Source organism: Myxocyprinus asiaticus, chromosome 43 (genome assembly GCF_019703515.2).
Source record: "Myxocyprinus asiaticus isolate MX2 ecotype Aquarium Trade chromosome 43, UBuf_Myxa_2, whole genome shotgun sequence".
NCBI lineage: Eukaryota > Metazoa > Chordata > Actinopteri > Cypriniformes > Catostomidae > Myxocyprinus > Myxocyprinus asiaticus.
Window position 1 is genome coordinate 31501545 of NC_059386.1, and position 19937 is coordinate 31521481.

At 38.0% G+C, this 19937-nt stretch overlaps 2 protein-coding genes across 3 annotated transcripts in view; one reads left to right on the forward strand and one right to left on the reverse strand.

The window, feature by feature from the left end:
* Window positions 1-7579: 7579 nt before the first annotated feature.
* LOC127433522 (protein kish-A-like) lies at window positions 7580-18488 on the reverse strand. Its single transcript, XM_051685508.1, has 4 exons — window positions 18349-18488; window positions 17310-17419; window positions 8766-8800; window positions 7580-8403 (listed from the first exon to the last, which is right to left on the reverse strand). Exons 1-4 carry the CDS (start codon window positions 18349-18351, stop codon window positions 8333-8335), a joined length of 219 nt encoding a protein of 72 aa, XP_051541468.1. The 5' UTR covers window positions 18352-18488; the 3' UTR covers window positions 7580-8332.
* The window catches only part of LOC127433521 (DNA repair protein XRCC4-like), a 50725-nt gene continuing 49202 nt past the window's right edge, over window positions 18415-19937 (forward strand). For both annotated transcript variants that reach the window (XM_051685506.1, XM_051685507.1), the window contains exon 1: window positions 18415-18547. In XM_051685506.1, the coding sequence (XP_051541466.1) occupies window positions 18543-18547 (5 nt within the window). In that variant the 5' untranslated portion in view covers window positions 18415-18542. The remainder of the gene's footprint in view (window positions 18548-19937) is intronic.

Here is a 19937-nt window from a genome sequence, read left to right on the forward strand (position 1 = left end):
TTTTAACGTGTTGCTATCAGGTTGCTAAGGTGTTCTAGGTGATTGCTAGGAGGTTTCTTTCTGGCCTAAATCAAAAGAGACTATCCCCCAAACCCTATGTTATTCTGGTCCCAAGATATGGCTTGGATTTCTCCTTCAATGTAAATCAGAGGGATTTTGCACCAGTTTTATTATCGGCCAAGCAAAAATCAGAAGTCCAATTGCTTAGGAAAAACTAAAGCAAAATTTGAGGTATAATTTATGTCCATAGCGCAAAAAAATGTGGGGTGAGTTAAAGTTAAATACTTGCCTTTAAGGGTTTGTTCTAATCCTTTACCCCAAGTACTGTATGAGTAATAGTAATCAGGGGCGTAGGAGCCATTATAACTGAGGGGAACATGTTCCTCTCACTTTTAGAAATAACTACATTTGTCCCCACCACTTTCTGAGAAATAATAATTACATTTTGCTTAATTGTTTTGCAAGGTGGAAAAAAGTGCAGCCGTTTGCCTAAAACTAAGCCTTATGACCCAGCAGAAGCCTCTGCCAGCTGCTTGCTTCGTCAGTGGGCGGAACTAACTCAGAAGCGGTAATACCATTGGCTAGCGCTCACTGTCCACGTTTTGATTCAACAAATCAGTTTGAGTGAACGCAGACAACATGATTAATATTAATGAGCACAACAGTCTGCCAGTAGCGACAGACACTGAGCAAACAAAGAAGTCATCTTTGACTATTGTAAGTAAATGTTGTTAAACAGATTAAACTTTTTTACATTTTGGTAACTTTCAGCGAGTTTTAAATCTTTTGACTTGCTTATTGCTATTCTTTTTCACTGAAACACTGAAAGACCAATAATGTCTCATGTACTGTACAACCACTTGCAAAAAACGTAATTATATGAAACTAAATTATATGATAATTATTTTGTTTAATATTCAAATTTTCATTCATAGATGGTTTCTACATTTAGTTCTAATTATTAAAGTTCTATCATAAAAAATGCTGATGTTTCTTAAAAGTTTAGTTAATATGCTTTCTCTCAAACTATATCACATGTTCTTAAAAACAAAAACATATTTAAAAAAAATATTTAAAACTGCTGTATTGTGAAGAGAGGCTGATGAGATTTAGAATTTCTATTTCGCAAGTTTTTGCGCACAGTTTTTCAGAGTAAATTTTAATGGTATAAAATTAAGTAAAATTTACTTAACTTCATGACATAATATTAATAAAAGTGAGTACATTTAACTTAAACATTTCAATTAATACAGTATCTTTTACTTACAAATCTGATGTACTTGGTCCTTAAATATACTTAGTACCACATGACATATGAAAGCCTTCCACAGGGAAACTTAATGTATGTTATATAGTCTATAAGTCAACATCATCTTGCATTACAGGTGACTGAATCATGATACACAGCTGCGCATACAGACCTCAACACTTGGTGCACAAAACATGATGAAGGTAGCAACCAACAGGTAATTATTATTATTTTTTTGTATCATGAATGGGTAATTTTGAGTAGAAAATGAACTTCAGACTTCACACAATGAGAAGCTGCCAAACGTAAAAACAAAATCAACAATAAAAATGGTGTAAAAAACTTGCAAACAGTGACCATGCAAACTCATTGATTATTCAAGCACAGTGCATGCTGGGAACACCAGCTTTAAAAAGTTAAGTAAAATGCAATTATTTTATTTAACTGTACAATTTACTTAAAATAGCAAATAAAGATGACAAGGTTTTCTACTTTAGGACTGATACATGATGATGCACTGAAAAGATAACAAACAATCATAAATAATATGTACTTATAAGGAAGAGCATTCATTTTTATGTTTGAATTGAGTATAAATGTAGAATTTACGTAATATTTCCAAGATCACGCTTAAACTAAATTAGTCAGTGTAGAAAATACTTAATCTTTTCCACTATATTTTCTTCACCCCCCAAAAAATTTCAATCTTTTTTTTTTTTTTTTTTCCAGTTTTAGTTTTCCTGACAATCTTAAAAAATAAGGTTCCAAAAAAACTTCCTGATCCTATTTTCCTCCAAAATAATAATAAATAAATAAATAAATTGTATTTTGCATATGGAAAATAAAGTTTTAGGGACACTCATATTTTACAGTTGCACACATTTAACCCCCTAATTCTCATTAGCGCATTGCAAAAAAAGATGGTAATTTTGATACTTTCATATTACCACACCATGGAAAAAATATTTTACTTAAATTGTAAAGTATTTGTGCATCATAGTAGTACTCCCTTGGAACTACCTTTGATGCTATAATACATAAAAAAAATTAATGTGTCACGGTAATGAGAATCAAAACTGTGGAAATAGTAAAAGTAAAATGTCAATAAGAATTGGGGGTAAAATATACTTAAGTGACACATAATGTCACAATGCAAAAAATCTTAAAGGTCCTAGTATTTTAACCTGGGTTCAGAGTGATTTGATATGTTGTCATGCCTATGAATTGTCTCCAGTACTATATAAAAGCACATTGTTCTCTCTTCTCACATGAATAAAAGTAATTTACATAAATACCCTGGGACAGTTTGTGCTATTAATCCCTAATAAGCAAAGAGAGAAAGTGGGTTGATTGGGTTCTCTTTGTAAGTGGGGCTCCCAGGGTCACGTACAGCAGCTTGAAATTGTTTTCTAGCATCACTTATGATGCCCCCCTGGCAGTGTGCACCCCACAGTCTTCAAACAGGCCACTGATGGGCCAAAATGCACCGCTAACCAAAAGGTGTGCCCGTGGCCACTGTAGGGCACATATGATGTGTGCCCAGCTCAGCTTCCCATGGAGAGGGCAAACGTCACCCCAGGGGTGTAAAGCTCCATGCCAAAGATGGCTGATGTTTCCAGCTCAGATGTGCTCATGTGTTGTTTATTATACAATTATAAATGTTTCATCTGTAGGGGGTTGCGTTATATAACAATACACAGTGAATCTATTCATGGCAATTCACTCTGTAAAAGCTCCTGCTTCCAATTTAACACACCAAGGGGGTTAACAATCCCCCATTTACTCGCCTAAATGTATTGTTTCTGTGTCTGTGATCTGTGATATTTTAAAGGGATAGTTCACCCAAAAATGAAATTCTGTCATCATTTACTAACACTCATGCTGTTCCAAATGCATATGACTTTCTTTCTTCCCTGGAACACAAAATATGTCAGGTAGAATGTTAGCCTCAGTCATTATTCACTTTTCATTATGTAAAAAAAAAATAAAAATGCAATGAAAGTGAATGTTGGCTGAGGATGTAATTCTGTTATTCAGTTTGGAACAACATGAGGATAAATGATGACCGAATCGTTTTTGTGTGAATTATGAAATTGAAATGATCCACCATTTTCCTGGATACGGAAATGTTCCATGATTCATAACGGTAGTTTGTTTTGGTTTTCCGGTGCATATGTTTTTGGCTGATAATGTGATGTTTTGCGTATTAAATTTGTAAAAATCGGCAAACAAAAAAACGTGGCTCCATGGTGCCGATACTATACAGAGTCGTGATGACTGTCTTTTGACAGCGCCTCACCTGTTTAAGTTTAAGTAGTGAGTAGATGACATGAAGTGATGGCCCGAGGTTAGTAATGTTGATATCATTACCTTTACATTTATTAATTTGGCAGATGCTTTTATCCAAAGCGACTTACAAAAGAGGAACACATAAGCGAATCATCATAAGGAGACAGTAGTATGAAAAGTGCCATATTACAAAGTTTCACTAGCATCAGAATAGTAGTATTCAAAAACAGATTAAAGTGCATTAAAGTGCATTTTTTTTTTTTTTTTTTTTTTTGTGACTGGTTAAGTGCTCATGGAAAAGATGTGTTTTTAGCCATTTTTTAAAGACAGAAAGTGAGTCAGCTTCACGGATGGAGTTGGGAAGGTCATTCCATCAACTTGGTACGATGAAGCCGAAAGTCCGGGAAAGTGTTTTGGTGCTTCTTTGTGTTGGTACAACAAGGCGACGTTCCTTAGCCGACCACAGACTTCTAGTGGGCGCGTAGCTCTGCAGAAATGATTTTAGGTATGCTGGAGCAGACCCAGTGACTGTTCTGTATGCCAGCATCAGAGCCTTGAATTTGATACGTGCATCAACCGGCAGCCAGTGAAGAGAGAAAAGGAGTGGTGTAACATGCGCTCTCTTTGGTTCATTAAAGACCAGACGTGCTGCTGCATTCTGGATCATTTGCAGGGGTCTAATTGCACATGCAGGGAGGCCTGCAATGAGAGCGTTACAGTTGTCCAGTCTAGTTATAACAAGTGACTGAACAAGAAGTTGTGTGGCATGTTCAGAGAAGAAGGGTCTTATCTTCCTGATATTGTAGAGTGTAAATCTACATGATCTTGCGGTCTTTGAGATGTGGTCAGTGAAATTTAGTTTGTTATCGATAGTTACCCCTAGATTTCTGACCGTTTTGGAAGGCATTACTGTAGTTGAACCCAGCTGCATGGTGATGGTGATGTTGTGTTCAACAGCAGGGTTGGCTGGAAAGACAAGGAGTTCGGTCTTGGCTTGGTTAAGTTGCAGATGGTGTTCCTTCATCCAGGCCAAGATGTCTGCCAAACAGGCAGAGATTCGAGCAGTCACTGTGGTGTCTGCTCGAATCTCTGTCTGTTATTAACTACTTCGAGTTGTTATGACAGACAACAGCTGCACAAGTTGAGCCTAAACTTATTTTTTTAGTTATATGTACTATTTTTAAAATGGTTGTTGTTCTTTATCTGGATTGCTTTTTTCGGTAGTTTTTACACTGATTCTTATGGAGACCGGAACCAGAAAACAGTCCAGAGGCAATCAGAATCGTGGCACCTCCCAGTGGTTGATCAGGAAAACTGTGTCTCGAGCTGCGTTTCTAATATGTTAAGTTCATTTAAGTTTACACAGCAGCTGCGTCTGATTATAAATACTTACCTACAATGCCAAAAACAGTATGCCAATGGAGTAGTATATCTGAATCCTCAGTATTTATAAAACAGTTAGCAGGAAATACTCCGATGACCTACTACATCCGGTGGATCGACTTCATTTTTTCATAGGCTTTTCATAAAATCCTCCATTAAAGAGAAGTAAGCCATGAACCAAACCAACCAGCTCCAAGGTGAATCACAACATTACAAATTTGGTTTTGAGACAAAAAAGTATTTGAGAATCAGACAAAAAGACAAAGACACACGACTGTGCACTTACCGTCTTTCACGAGGGCACGAACTACAATCCCATGAAGCATGCAAATGACGTTATCTAATTAAAAGTGATGGGAATTTGAAATAACGCAGAATAATGGCTTCAATGGAGCATATACCATCGATAAACAACCTCAGAGCTCATGGTAGGTCTGTCTTTAAAGGTTTAGAAGTTATCATTAAAAATCAAGTCGTCTATGGAAAAAATGAATAGGATTTTTGCTTATGAAACCAGACTGTAGCGCTCTACGCCCACGGTCCCTGATTAAGTATGTATGGAATCTATTCATACTACTCACCTGCAGACCTAAAGAAAGTACTTTTTTTTTACCAGCCCAGAAGGGTATCCTTCATTAAATGCAGTACGTACTCTGACAGTATGCGATTTAGGATGCAGCTAGCAAAACGTGGTGCAATGGTCAAAAATGTCCGTCTAATGCATATTTGCCTAGAAAATATTCATATATTAATTCCAGAGCAGCTGACTTTGTGCTGGATCAGTATGTCTCAATAATTCTAGAGCTTTTTATTCCTTGCTATGTTTATTGCGAGTAGTCACACTTTGACTATTTGATATTGTTTGCTGTCAACAAACCTGAAATCCATAATAACAACATTTTCCTGTATCAATGATATCAAGAGGAGTTGCTGCTGGTAAAGATCTAAAAATGATTCCTGCTGATTTAACGACCCCCAGCATTCATTTTTAACATCAAGTGATGTCCATTTTACTTATGAGAGGCCTTACAAGAAAGCGACCTGTAGCTCTTTGGTCTCGTTTTTATGCTGGCGCACAGAGTGAAACCTCTCAGAACCCTGTAGAGAGGGACTTCTTTTATTTTGCAGGGCTTCTACACTGACGCATACAGTAGGAATATGGGTTAAGCTCCTCAGGGCTTGCCCTTGAAGTCACTCGAATGGATACATAAATGTTTAGTGCTTGTTAAGAGGAGATAAATGAGTCTTTCCTGATCTGTGTGACAAGGACACCAGAGGTCAAGATCTTGAGAAGTGATTGATTAATCACATTTAACCTGTGATTATTACACATATTTAACAGACAAATGCCATTGTCGGTTTTAATATATTGCTGTTCTGAGATATTTGAATGAGCCCAATAATGAATGATCCTCTATAAGGCAATGACAAAGTCTAACAAATGAAACTAGATGACCTTACAAAAAACCTTATTCACAACAAACTTGTGGTTAATATGTCTGGAACAAAGCTCATTTTGATGTAAAAATATGAACCTCAGAAAATTTGAGTTTCATTCAAAGAAATAATCCTCACAATTTAGTCCAACATCTCAATATTCTCAATTTTTTGCTAGCAAAACCCAGTAGCGCCATCTTTGATTTTTGACGGGAATAACAACGAGGCAGTGGGGGATAGATGTAGAGTCTAATGGGGTTTATCGTTGTTTAAAGTGTTTTTGGATCGTTCCCTTGACGAAACATTGAAAAACTAAATCCAAGAAATTTTAGTAGGCAAAAAACTAGAGAAAACATGAGTTGTGGAATATTAGATGTGATCTGGGAGCTTTTTGATAGCTTTATACAGTGGTTGGAGATCTTCAAAACACAAAATGAGTCTTTGTGGTCTGTTGTGATGTAAAATGTTTGAAAATGTCTAATAAACAAACTTCTCACACTTTGATGAGTGATTCACATTTCCCGCTCTTTTTTGGTCATGCATGGCAGATGTTTAAGTAATTTATGGCGTCAGTCGCTGCCACATAAAATAATCACCCCAACTTCAATACCTCCTGTAAGAACTGACAGATTTGTGAGCATCTACGACGTTTGCAAATGACCCCCAAAAATCACGTTGTGTAATGATGTATTGATGTCAACTCACATTATTAATGGCATTCCTTGGCAAGTTTAGCGTATTATGGTATAATATACAGTTTGCTGGCTGGGATAAAACTAAACTTTAATCTGCCAGGTTAAATAATTAACCCACAGCCTGGAGAGAACACTTACTAACTTCACTTTTGGGAAGTACTTCTGGCGTTTAGCACAATAAGCTATTTGTAACATTTATATTTCCACTGCGTATACAGGTTTCTTTCATTACTAAAACAATATAGAAATATTGACAGCAATTCTTTGATAGTGATAGAAATAGTAACAGCAAATAACACTGGTATACCTTGGTATAGTATTATGAAGAATCAAAATGGTTGAAAACTATATTTTTCTAATTTCATTTACAAATTAAATCACTGTTTTGTCACTTCATTTACATTTAAATTGCCATAAAAAAGCATGTACATTTCCAAAAAACCGAATGATATTTAGGGATGCACAATATAGAGGTGACCACATTGGTGTTACCCAATACAGGTTTAAATGATCAAGAACAATATCGATCAGTGCATATTTTTATCAATTCGAAGTCTTTATCGATGCCAGGTTTCAAAAACACTAAATAGTTTTCCATCTTTTCTACTGTACATTAAATATTTCAATGCCTTATTTAAAAAATTATAATAATCTACACTGGAGCTCTAGTGTTAAAAAATAAGTATGGATTTATACAAATCAGCCATTGTTATCAGCCATAACAAAAAAAAAAATCAGCTGTTGGTATCAGCCGAAATGTCTATACCTGTGCATCTCTAATATACATTTTTTTATACAGAAATTTCACAAAAAACAGTATTTAAATTGCATGGAAAAGCTTTCTGTAATAAATTCCTCTTTTAATGCAAACATTTTCATTTAAAACAGAGCCAACATATTCAAATGAATGATTTTAGAAGCACGATATCAGGCACATGTATGTGCAACACATTTGTACCTAATGTTTCATATTAAAAGCATTTCGGCCCCTGTGATGCCCCTAAACATTTCCTTACATCACAAGTGCTGAGTCAGTGACTACAGGAACACTACCCTTCTACTAAGGAGACTGACAACAATTTGTATTTACAAAAATAGGTCCAGGAGGCTGAGAAATGCTTCAAGAGCACTCCATATGCATTACTACTGTGCTTCAACAGAACCCCAGTTCTGCCTAAGAGAGTCGGAATGTTGACAAATCACATCTTGTTTCCTGTCGTAAAATCTTGTAGCTGTTTTTCATCTCTCAGATCTTCCAAATCCTCAGATATTTCTGACGCTACTCTGAAAATAAAATCGTGAAGGCCATGATGATACAGCAACATGCCACATATGGGCTTTTACGCTCTCCTGAAAGGTAACACAAGAGATCATTAGCACCAAGGTACCACCCATGGTAAATCGTATTATACTCCTATATGTAAGTATCTTGGTAACACTTTACAATAAGGTTGTATTTATTAGCATTAGTTAACAACATCAGTTAACATGAACTAACAATGAACCATAATTTTACAGCACTTATCACTTACTAATTTCAACATAAGCCAATACGTTTTTATAACTAAAAGTTACACGTTAACATTAGTTAATGCATTAAGAACAAACATTAAACAGTTGTGTTTTCATAAATTAACCATCACCAAGATTTACAAATGTGAACAAATATAACCTATTGTAAAGTGATCCTGGTAACTTATGACATTGCTCACCTATTCTTGCACATTTCCAGAATATTCCAAGGAAACTACGGGTGAAATGAAAGGTTTAAAAGTTAATGCATGAACAGCAGACTCGACTCATTTAATCTTTTAAAATATGCAAATCACTAACAATTTTATTATGTGTACATTTGCATATTACATCAAAAACTGATTTCGACCCCACAGAAAATGTTTTAACTTTTATTTTCTACCTCTGAAAATTAATTCATTGCTATTTCTCAACACATTAGTGCCCACATAACACATTTCCATGTGTTTTTGTCTAAAATATTGCCCTTATCAATTTTATAGCTTGCAGAAATCATTAAAATAACATTGAAAAGATAGTCAGCTGCCTTCTCAAAAAATGCTGCCTTTTTACTTTTAGATAAAGATTGTGAATTGATGCCAGACTTTATATACTAAGTCGCATGTCCTCAGTATTTACAGGGACACCAATTTCAATATTTTTCACAAAAATGTGACCGACTCATATTGCTCTGCTCCCCAGCCCCTTAAATGTTTGTTGAGGACACAAAAACCTTTTTAGGGTAAAAAAAAAGTGGCCCATAAATTTTTGCTTTAAAAAAATTTGTTCCACATCCAGTGGCAAGAAAACGTATGTAAACCCTTTGGAATTAGCAGGTTTTATAAAATGATAATCATACAATCATAAAAAAAGCATAGACAAACACAGTTTGCTTAAGCTAACAACACACAAACAATTATAACCTTTCATGTCTTTATTGAACACATCCTATTAAACATTCACAGTGCTGTGGAAAAAGTTGGATTTAATAACTGGTTGATCCTCCTTTGGCAGCAATAACTTCAACCAAGCATTTCCAGCAGCTTCGGATTAGACCTGCACAACATCCTAAAGGAATTTTGGACCATTCTTCCTTACATAACAGCTTCAGCTCAGCCATATTCTTAGGATGTCTGGTGTGAACGGCTCTCTTGAGGTTATTCCACAGTATCTCTATTGGGTTAAGGTCTGGGCTCTGACTGGGCCACTCCAACATTTTTTTTTTTTTTTTTTTTTTGGAAGCCATTCTGTAGTGGATTTACTTCAATATTTAGAGTCATTGTCCTTCAGCTGGCACACAGCCACCCTGACATTATCCTGTAGGATGTCTTGATAAACTTAGGAATTCATTTTTCCCTCGATGATGGCAAGCGTTCCAGGCCCCGAAGCAACCCCAAATCATGATGCTCCCTCAACCGTACTTCACCGTTGGGATGATGTTTTTTTTTTTTTTTTTTGGTATGTGGTGCCCTTTTTACTCCATAAGTAGTGCTGCATGTTCTTCCCAAACAATTCAACCTTAGTTTCATCAGTTCACAAAACATTTTCCCAGTTGCATTGTGGAGTGTCAAGGTGGTCTTTGGCAAACTTCAGGCACACAGCAATGCTTTTGTTGGAAAGCAGCAGCTTCCTTTGTGGTGTCCCGTCATGGAACCCTTGCCTGTTTAATGTTTTCCATATAGTAGACTCATGAACAGAGATGTTAACTAGTTCCAATGGTTCCTTCAAGTCTTCAGCTGTCCCTCTAGGGTTCTTTTTTATCTCATTGAGCATTCTGCAGTGTGCCCTTTGAGTAATCTTGGCTGGATGGCCACTTCTAGGGAGAGTAGGCACAGTACTAAATTGTCTCCTTTTATAGACAATATGTCTAACTGTGAAAAGATGAATATCTAAGCTCTTCAAGAGAACTTTGTAACCCTTTCCAGCTTGGTTGTAGGTCTTTTGAGATCTCTTTTTTTTGCGAGGCATGGTCCACGTCAACAGAGGCTTCTTGTGAATAGCAAACTCAAAATGTTTGAGTGCATTTTATAAGTCAAAGTAGCTCTAACCCACACCTCCAATCTCGTTTCATTAAGGTTTGCCAACTCCTGACTCTAATTAGCTTTTGTTGACATCATTAGCCTAGGGGTTCATATACTTTTTCCCAACCTACACTATAAATGATGTTTTCAATATGCCTCAACAACAATTATGCAATTTTGTGTAAATAACTATTTATACAATACCTTGTTAAAAGGATAAAAGCATCTATACATGGTACGTGGAACAATACAATAATTTGTGTGTTATTAGTTAAAACAGTGTTTGTTCATTAATGTAACTTCAAACCAGATTTTAAGACAAATTTATACATAAAGGCAGGTAATTCCAAAGGGTTCACATCCTTTTTCTTGCCACTGTAAAGGAGAAAACTAATGTATTCAGTAATATTAAAAAGTATTAAAACAGTAATATTATGTAACAGGGTTCTTACGATGGGCAAGAAGACGGCGGGAACCGGCAGAACAGTCAACATAACTTTAATGACATAAAGAAACTGAAACATAACATAAAACACAGACACGCGCACACACACAGCGGTTGCGTATGTCTCTCTCTCTCTCTCTCTCTCAAACTGGCGCCTCCGGCTCATCTTTATCCCCCTCCCGGCTGATTAGGACAATTCAGCGCTGGGCATGCGTCCTCACAGCCCGGCCACGCCCTCTCATCGTCACATATTATTACACTGAAATGTGTTCGCATTTGAGAGCATTTAAATATAACTATTTAATTTCATTAGAATTCAATTAATTATAACACTGACTTCTAGTCTTAAAGTCTTTCCCAATGGAAATATTTCAAAATCAGAATGAGCTTTATTGCCAAGTATGCTTTCACATACAAGGAATCTGTCTTGGTGTCAGAAGCTTCCAGTGCACAAACAAATCAAATAAAAATCTGTTATATACAGATAGTGCAAGGGAATGTAATGGCAGAAGAGGTAGGATATGTTGGATAAATATAAACAGACTAAGCTGTGTATTGCACATAATTATTGCTCAATGGGGCAGTTTTAACTCTTCATGAGATGGACAGTCTGAGGGAAAAAAAATCTGCTCTGTGCATGACGGTTCTGGTGCTCGGTGCTCTGTAGCGCCGGCCAGAAGGTAACAGTTCAAAAAGGTAGTGGGCTGGGTGAGTGGGGTCCAGAGTGATTTTTCCAGCCCTTGTCCTCACTCTGGAAGTGTACAGTTCTTGAAGGGAGGGCAGGGGTTAACCAATAATCCGCTCAGTAGTCCGAACTGTCCTTTGTAGCCTTCTGATGTCCGATTTCGTAGCTGAACCAAACCAGACAGTTACTGAAGTGCAGAGGACAGACTCAAATGACTGCTGAGTAGAACTGTATCAGCAGCGCCTGTGGAAGGTTGAACTTCCTCAACTGGCTAAGGAAGTACAACCTCTGCTGGGCCTTTTTCACAATGGAGTCAATGTGGGTCTCCCACTTCAGGTCCTGTGAGATGGTAGAGCCGAGGAACATAAATGACTCCACTGCTGCCACAGTGATGTTCAGAATGGTGAGTGGGTCAATGTTGGGGTGTTCCTTCTAAAGTCCACTATCATCTCCACTGTTTTAAGCGTGTTCAGCTCCATGTTGTTTTGACTGCACTAGACAGCCAGCTGTTCAACCTCCCTTCTGTAAGCAGACTCATCGTCATCCTGGATGAGGCCAATGACAGTAGTGTCATCTGAAAACTTCAGGAGCTTGACAGAGGGGTCCTTGGTAGTGCAGTCATTTGTGTACAGGGAGAAGAGTAGTGGGGAAAGCACATATCCCTGTGGGGCACCAGTGCTGACTGTACAGGTGCTGGAAGTGTATTTCCCCAGTCTCACTAACTGCTGCCTATCTGTCAGAAAGCTGGTGATCCACTGACAGATAGACATGGGAACAGAGAGCTGGTGTAATTTAGTCTGGAGCATAGCTGGGATGATGGTGTTGAAAGCCGAACTGAAGTCCACAAAAAGGATCCTTGCATATGTCCCTGGTCTGTCCAGATGTTGCAGTATATGATGCAATCCCATGTTGACTGCATCATCCACAGACCTGTTTAAGCAAAATTGATAAGCAAATTGAAGGGGATCCAGAAAGGGTCCAGTGATGTCCTTCAGGTGGGCCAAAACCAGTCTCTCAAATGACTTCATGACCACAGACATCAGAGCGATGGGTCTGTAGTCATTAAGTCCTGTGATTTTCTTTGGGACAGGGATGATGGTGGAGTGTTTGAAGCAGCAGGGAACTTCACACTACTCCAGTGATCTGTTGAAGACCTGTGTGAAGATTTTAGTGGGCGAAACACCATCTGGGCCCTGTGCTTTCCTTGTCTTTTGTTTCCGGAAGACCCGGCACACATCCTCTTCACAGATCTTAAATGCAGGTTGAGTAGCAGGAGGGAGGAGGGTGGTGGCAGATTTGATGATTGTGTGAAGTGAAGGTCAGAGCGGGTGTGGGGCGTGAGACTGGGCTTTTCAAATCTACAGTAAAACACATTCAGTTCGTCAGCCAGTTGTTAATTCAGTGTTGGGGGATGGCGTCTTGTAGTTAGTAATGTCTTTCAGGCCTCTCCACACTGATGTAGGGTCATTATGTTTTTCAGATTCTCAGAGTAGCTTCTTTTAGCCACTCTAATCTCTTTTGTCAGTGTGTTTCTGGCCTGATTGTACGTGATTTTATCCCCACTTCTGTAAGCATCCTCTTTGGCCTGACGAAGCTGCCTGAGTCTTGCTGTAAACCATGGTTTGTCATTGTTGAATGTTAAATAAGTCCTAGTAGGAATGCACATATCCTCACAGAAACTGATATATGATGTCACAGTATCTGTGAGCTCATCCAGATTGGTGTCTGCAGCTTCAAAAACACTCCAATCAGTGCAGTCAAAGTAGGCTTGTAGTTTCAGCTCTGCTTCATTGGTCCATCTCTTTACAGTCTTAACTACAGGTTTAGCTGATTTTAGTTTCTGCCTGTAGGTTGGAAGAAGATGAACCAGACAGTGATCAGGAGAGTCCCAAAGCTGCCTATGCATCCTTTAATGTTGTGTAGCAGTGATCCAGTATATTTCTGTCTCTGGTGGGGCATGTAATGAGCTGTCTGTATTTTGGCAGTTCAGGGGTGAGGTTGGCTCTGATAAAATCGCAGAGAATAATAATAAGTGAGTCCACGAGACTCCCACCCCTGGAGTCACGAGTTCGAATCCAGGGTGTGCTGAGTGACTCTGGCCAGGTCTCCTAAGCAACTAAATTGGCCTGGTTGCTAGGGAGGGTAGAGTCGCATGGGGAAACCTCCTTGTGGTCACTATAATGTGTGGTTCTCGCTCTTGGTGGGGCACGTGGTGAGTTGTGCGTGGATGCCGCGGAGAACAGCGTGGGCCTCCACACGCGCCACATCTCCGCGGTAACGCGCTCAACAAGCCACGTGATAAGATGCGCGGATTGACGTCTCAGACGCGGAGACAACTGAGATTCGTCCTCCGCCACCAAGATTGAGACAAGTCACTACGCCACCACGAGGACTTAAGAGTGCATTGGGAATTGGAATTGGGCATTCCAAATTGGGGAGAAAAAAAATAAAAATAAAAAAAATAAGTGAGTCCGGGTATTGCTGTTCCGAGTCTGTGATCTGATCAGCCAGCTACGCACACACACGCTTGTTGAGGAGTATAAATACTCACCAGAATAAATGAGGAAAACTCCTGTGGCGAGTAGAAAGGCTTACAGTTGATAAAGAGCGCTTCCAAATTAGGAGAGCACATCTTCTTTAACGTTGTTACATCTGTACACCAACTTTCATTGATGTAAAAGCATGTTCCACCGCCTCTCGTTTCCCCCGTTAACTCCGCAATGTGATCCGCTCTGAACAGCTGAAAGCCAGGCAGATGTAATGCACTGTCCGGAATGGCTTCACTCAGCCAGGTTTCTGTGAAGCACAAAGCAGCAGAGTTTGAAAAGTCCTTGTTTGTATGGGTGAGGAGATATAGTTTGTCTGTTTTGTTATGAAGAGAGCAGAGATTCGCTAGATGAATACTCGGCAGCACTGTCCGAGCTTGACCAGCGAGCCTGCTTACTTCCCTCGCTTGCATCTCATAGCGCGCTTGAAAAACACAGCTGCGTCTCCAACCAAAAACCAGGAAAAGATTGTCTGGTATGTGCTGCCAAATGTTCAGCAGTTCATCCCTGGTAAAACTGATTGGAAAAAAATTACTAAACACAAGACAAACAAACAAAAACAACAAAAGAATTGGAGAGCTCCACACAGAGGCTGCCATCCATGGTGCCATCTTGCCAAATATTTATTAGTACTATTACTACTGGCACATGATGTTTCTATTACCAAACGATGGCAGGTCGATTTGTCGTAGTTTGAGAGTTATGAGGGAACATTTAGAAATTGTTCCAATTGCCCCTGGTCCCCCTTAATACAGTCAAATAAGATTTGATGAGTAAAGGAAAAGACAGAAGGAGGTTTCAGAGTCTTGTGGCAGCTTCTGTTTGATGAGTACTCATCTAGGAAGCATGAAACAGAAGTCATATTTACAGAAGATTAGAGGGGGCAGAACTGGATGACTGACGAGCTACAGAGGGGCTGAAATGTCATAACAGACACTTGACAGAGAACGGAGATCTATGAACAGACGGGTATCTGGCATTAACAGAAACAACAAACCTGGGGTCAGCGAAAGAATCTAATGTCAGCAGCCCGTGGCAGCATATGGGAATGAAACCACGCCTCTTTTTCTTGAAATCGAACCAAGCTTTAACACATTTCTTGAGTAAACTAACTTAAGGTTTCAAAAGTTTCTCCTGTACATCTAATGTATAAACATGATTGAATAACATCAAAATATTTGATGTACTTTCTACCGATGATTTACATTGTGACATACAGGCTGAGTGGTGAGTTTTTGTCCATGATTTCCTTGCTGTTAATTCACTGAAAGTTGGGATCTACGCTACAGTGAAAACACTGTGGCAACAAACAAGGCTCCACTGTACAAAGTTTGAGGGGGTGCTAAACCCATTACTTTAATATCTAGCAACTCCAAATAATTTGTCTTGGAAAAAGCAAGTGTTTGCCGAGATCGGATCACTTCATTTTATTTGCCCTGTCAGCTGAAATCCAAACATCTTGTTGCTCCAACAATTGACAATCACTTTATTTTACAGACATCACCCCAAAACTAACAATGACCAATGACACTTGTTTTAGAATTCATAAATTAAGGAAATAAGGAGTTTGTTGTACTATTAAGCTTAAAAGGAACAGTGGATTTCTGTCTGTTCAACATCTTATGGCCAACAAAAGAGAAAACTCTTGGCAAGACATTACTGATTCTTTGGAGGGTGTTAACCAAAGACCCTCTTTGTGTTTATCTAACATGGCAATATTTAGTCTTGTGCTACTCTGCAAGACCAGTTTGTGCATCAGCAATCTCCAAATCTGTTTACTATTTAAGCGTATACTGTAGTAAAGAATTTATTGTGCATTGTGTTACAGCAAATAACTCTTTAAACTCGGATGGGCCGGCGGCACTGTGCATATTATTGTAATCAGTAAAAACATAAAACTCATCAAACAGCTAGGTGTCATATGTTGTTGAAAAGCACTCAAAGACTAGAATACAACCAGCGTATTTGTTTTACTCACAGACAAAAATTTAGCGAGTAATAGCTAAGGATATGTCTTTGACACTCATGTTTCACATGAGCAGGTTTTGCTCATATGCTACGTTTTCGCTTATAACTTCACGAAAAAAAAAACACAGAACATAAAATATCACATACCATTACACTTAGAGGAGGTGATTATCTTTCAAATGAGTCCACACACAAGGTAATCAGAAGCATAAATCATTAGATAATTAACTCAAAGCACAATGTGCACAGCGCATCTGGCTATGTGGCATCTTGCGATCTGGCTGAAAACACATAGCTTTCCTGTATCAGATGATGTCATCGAAAATGGAACACTAAACCAATCGGATTGGGTTCAGATCAGTGCAAAAAGTCATCCATATTTGGACTGTTGTTACATATGGCCACCAGGAGATGGCGCCAAGTCCATGACACAGACAGATGACTCAAATGGCACAGAACGGAACTCATTCTGTGAAATCTCATTACAAAAATCATGTCTGCATGCTATGCAAACCTTTAGTCATTCTTGTGTTTGCATGTGTAATTCGTTTTTATGTACAATTAATATGTTTTATTTGCTTGGAGAGGCTTTTGGACACTATGATAAATTATTTTTGTAATGCTATAGCTTTTGATTGCTTTGTCATATCAACACTAAATTTTATTCAGTTACAGTTGACATGACTGGGAACAAAACAAAAGCAGTTTTTCAGAGCCACCTTAGTTACAGCCTGAGGTATATAATGTCAAATCAGAAAAATATGAAAAAAAGTTTTTTTGACTCGTGTTTTTGTGATTTTTCAGCAGTTTCTTATGCTGAGAGTCTTTTTTTAATCTATATCATTAAAAAAAATTGAAGTTTTCTTTACAATGATACCAAACACTTGAACCTCCTTGATTTTTGTTATAAGCCCTTAATTTTGGGTATGCCACTGAAATGGGAAATCTTTAAAAACACCATCAGACCTTAAAGCGTTTATAAGTCAACTTGTGAGATATTAAACATTTCTTTAATAATGGTTTTGCATCTGTAATTTTGCTGTGTGCTTTATAAATATGGCAGATGACAGTAAACATACCCTGTTTTGTTCTTATCCAGTAGACTGGGAGCAAGTGCTCGAATATATGCACAGGTGCAGATGAGCAGTAAAATAACCGTCAACAGACTCTGGAAATTAAATATGGCAGACTGCAAGAGAAAGAGAAGAATTGAATGAATCAACAAATAAAGAAATAAAGCACTGTAACCTGAATAAAAGTGAAAAATTCAATGCACATTCAGGCATCTTTCATTTGTTTCGATGTAGTAAATGAAGTGGTTCATTTATGGTCTTCAATTCTTCCTTGAAAAATGGATTAGAAGATAAAACAGTTACGGGTATCTTTGTTGGGTGAATCTCAAGAAAACATGTCCAAGTCATACTTCCTCCCCAAATTATCATTACTGTAATGCAAAATAACTTTTGATTTTAGGAAGAAATGTGACATGTTTTCATGAGATTCACCCATGAATGGTGGGCCCATCAATGACAATTATTGTTGGAATAAAAGTTATGGATGTCTCTGTGGATACAAAAGACAGTGAAGACTTTGCTGTAGGCAGAAATCATAATCTTAACTTTTTCCTTCCCTTTACCTTTCTGCTTAATTTTGCTATTTCTATTTTCTTTAAATCGTTCATATAGAAGATATAATTACCAGCAATTGGTGTAACATGATGTACTGCCGTGCATTTAATAAATAAACATTGACTTGATATACCAATTCAAGGCCCTTCTTTATTTCTTACTGCCACATCAGCATTGAGAATAACATAGCACAGATCTGAGATCACAACAGTGACAGCTCAGTCAGTACTGAACAGAAAATATGATTAAACTACTGACACATATCTCTCCTGATTCACTGCATTGATTAACATGTTAAACTGTTCTTATGTTGTTTATATCCCTGTATCACTACAGCTAACAGCACATTTAGCTTCTCATGACATCTATTTCCCTTTAAAACTGCCACAAAAGACGACATACGCTGACATACTGAAGAATTAAACTGCTAAATGAAATCTTAACGATCTAAAATGAATAAATTATGTCAAAATAACAGTTGAACACTCACCATGGCGATTTCTCCCGACCAGCCAACTCACACTTCCGGTATCTTGTGGAAATGACGTCAGAAGTACGGAAAACAGGAAGCACGAATTGTCAAATCAGCCGGAAAAACAGAGGAAATGAAAGCAAATGCAGCTGGTGGAGTGTGTTAATTTGAATTGAAACCCGCTTATTATACGATATACATTTCTTCCCGGAATGAGGTGAGACTGTGCATGCTGCATAATGTGCTCATATTATGGTTGTGTTTTGAAAAATGCACTTGCATGTGATATTTATGTGAGCAGGTTTTGGGTTGTTTGTGTCAGTGCTATTTATTTACCTGTCACTAATGTAAATTTAATGAGCAAATTAATAAATGAGTTATAAAGATACATCCTGTGGATATCGCAGAATTAAATCAATGAACAGGAAAATAAATGACATTTATTTTATTACGCATAAATAAAGGAGCTGCGATAAATATGGGTGACTTGTCCACGTTGTATTGACGGTAGAATGTTAGGTGCATCCCAAACCGCACACTTCTGCACTATTACACCATTTTTTAGTTCAAGTACTGCGAGTAGTATGTTTACACTAGCTGTGTCCCAAATGACGCACTACACTATGCACTTACAGAATGCATGCATTCAGCCATGTAGTGTATACATTTTCAAAGTATAGAATCATCCCAAATGGAACACTTAAAGGGATAGTTCACCCAAAAATGAAAATTATCTTATCATTTACTCACTCTCATGCCATCCCAGATGTGTATGACATTCTGTCTTCAGCAGAACACAAACATATTTTTAGAAAAATATCTCAGCTCTGTTGGTCCTTACAATGCAAGTGAATGGTGATCAGACCTTTGTAGCTCCAAAAATCACATAAAGGAAACATAAAAGTAATCCACAAGACTCCAGATGTTAAATCCATATCTTCAGAAGCGATATAATAGGTGTGGGTGAGAAACAGAACAATATATAAGTCATTTTTTTACCCTAAATCTCCACTTTCACTTTCAGATGTGAAAGTGAAACTAAACAGGCACCACATTTGACTTTAAGATGTAAAAGTGAAAGTGGAGATTTAGAGTAAAAAACTAACTTAAATCAAGTAAAAATCTGAAGCGCTGGCCTGACTGGGCTAGTAGAAAAAAATCCTTAGCATTGAGCCCTGATATCGCTTCTGAAGACAAGTATTACACCACTTTGTTTTCTTCTTATCCAGTAGACTGTTGTATATATTTAGAAACCCCACCCCTTCTGCTACATAAGGCAGTCCGTGAGCGCTGAGTGCGTGAAGTGACCAACATTCCACACTCCGTTTTGACGGTTGAAGAAGTGCATCATCCGGGTACTCATAGTACACTTCTTTTTGTTGCATTTTCAGTGTTAACATATTACTCACACTACTTACACTACAAAATGGTGTAGTGTAGTGCAGAAGTGTGCGGTTTGGGACGCACCTACTGAAAATGCAACAGAAAGAAGCTTGCCGTATGGAGTGGAAGGGGCGGAGTTACCTGGCTGCATTGCTGGTCTGACAAAACAATTGCAAACACTGGAGAATGTACCAACTAGCGAAACCTCTGTGAAGACAGCTCCT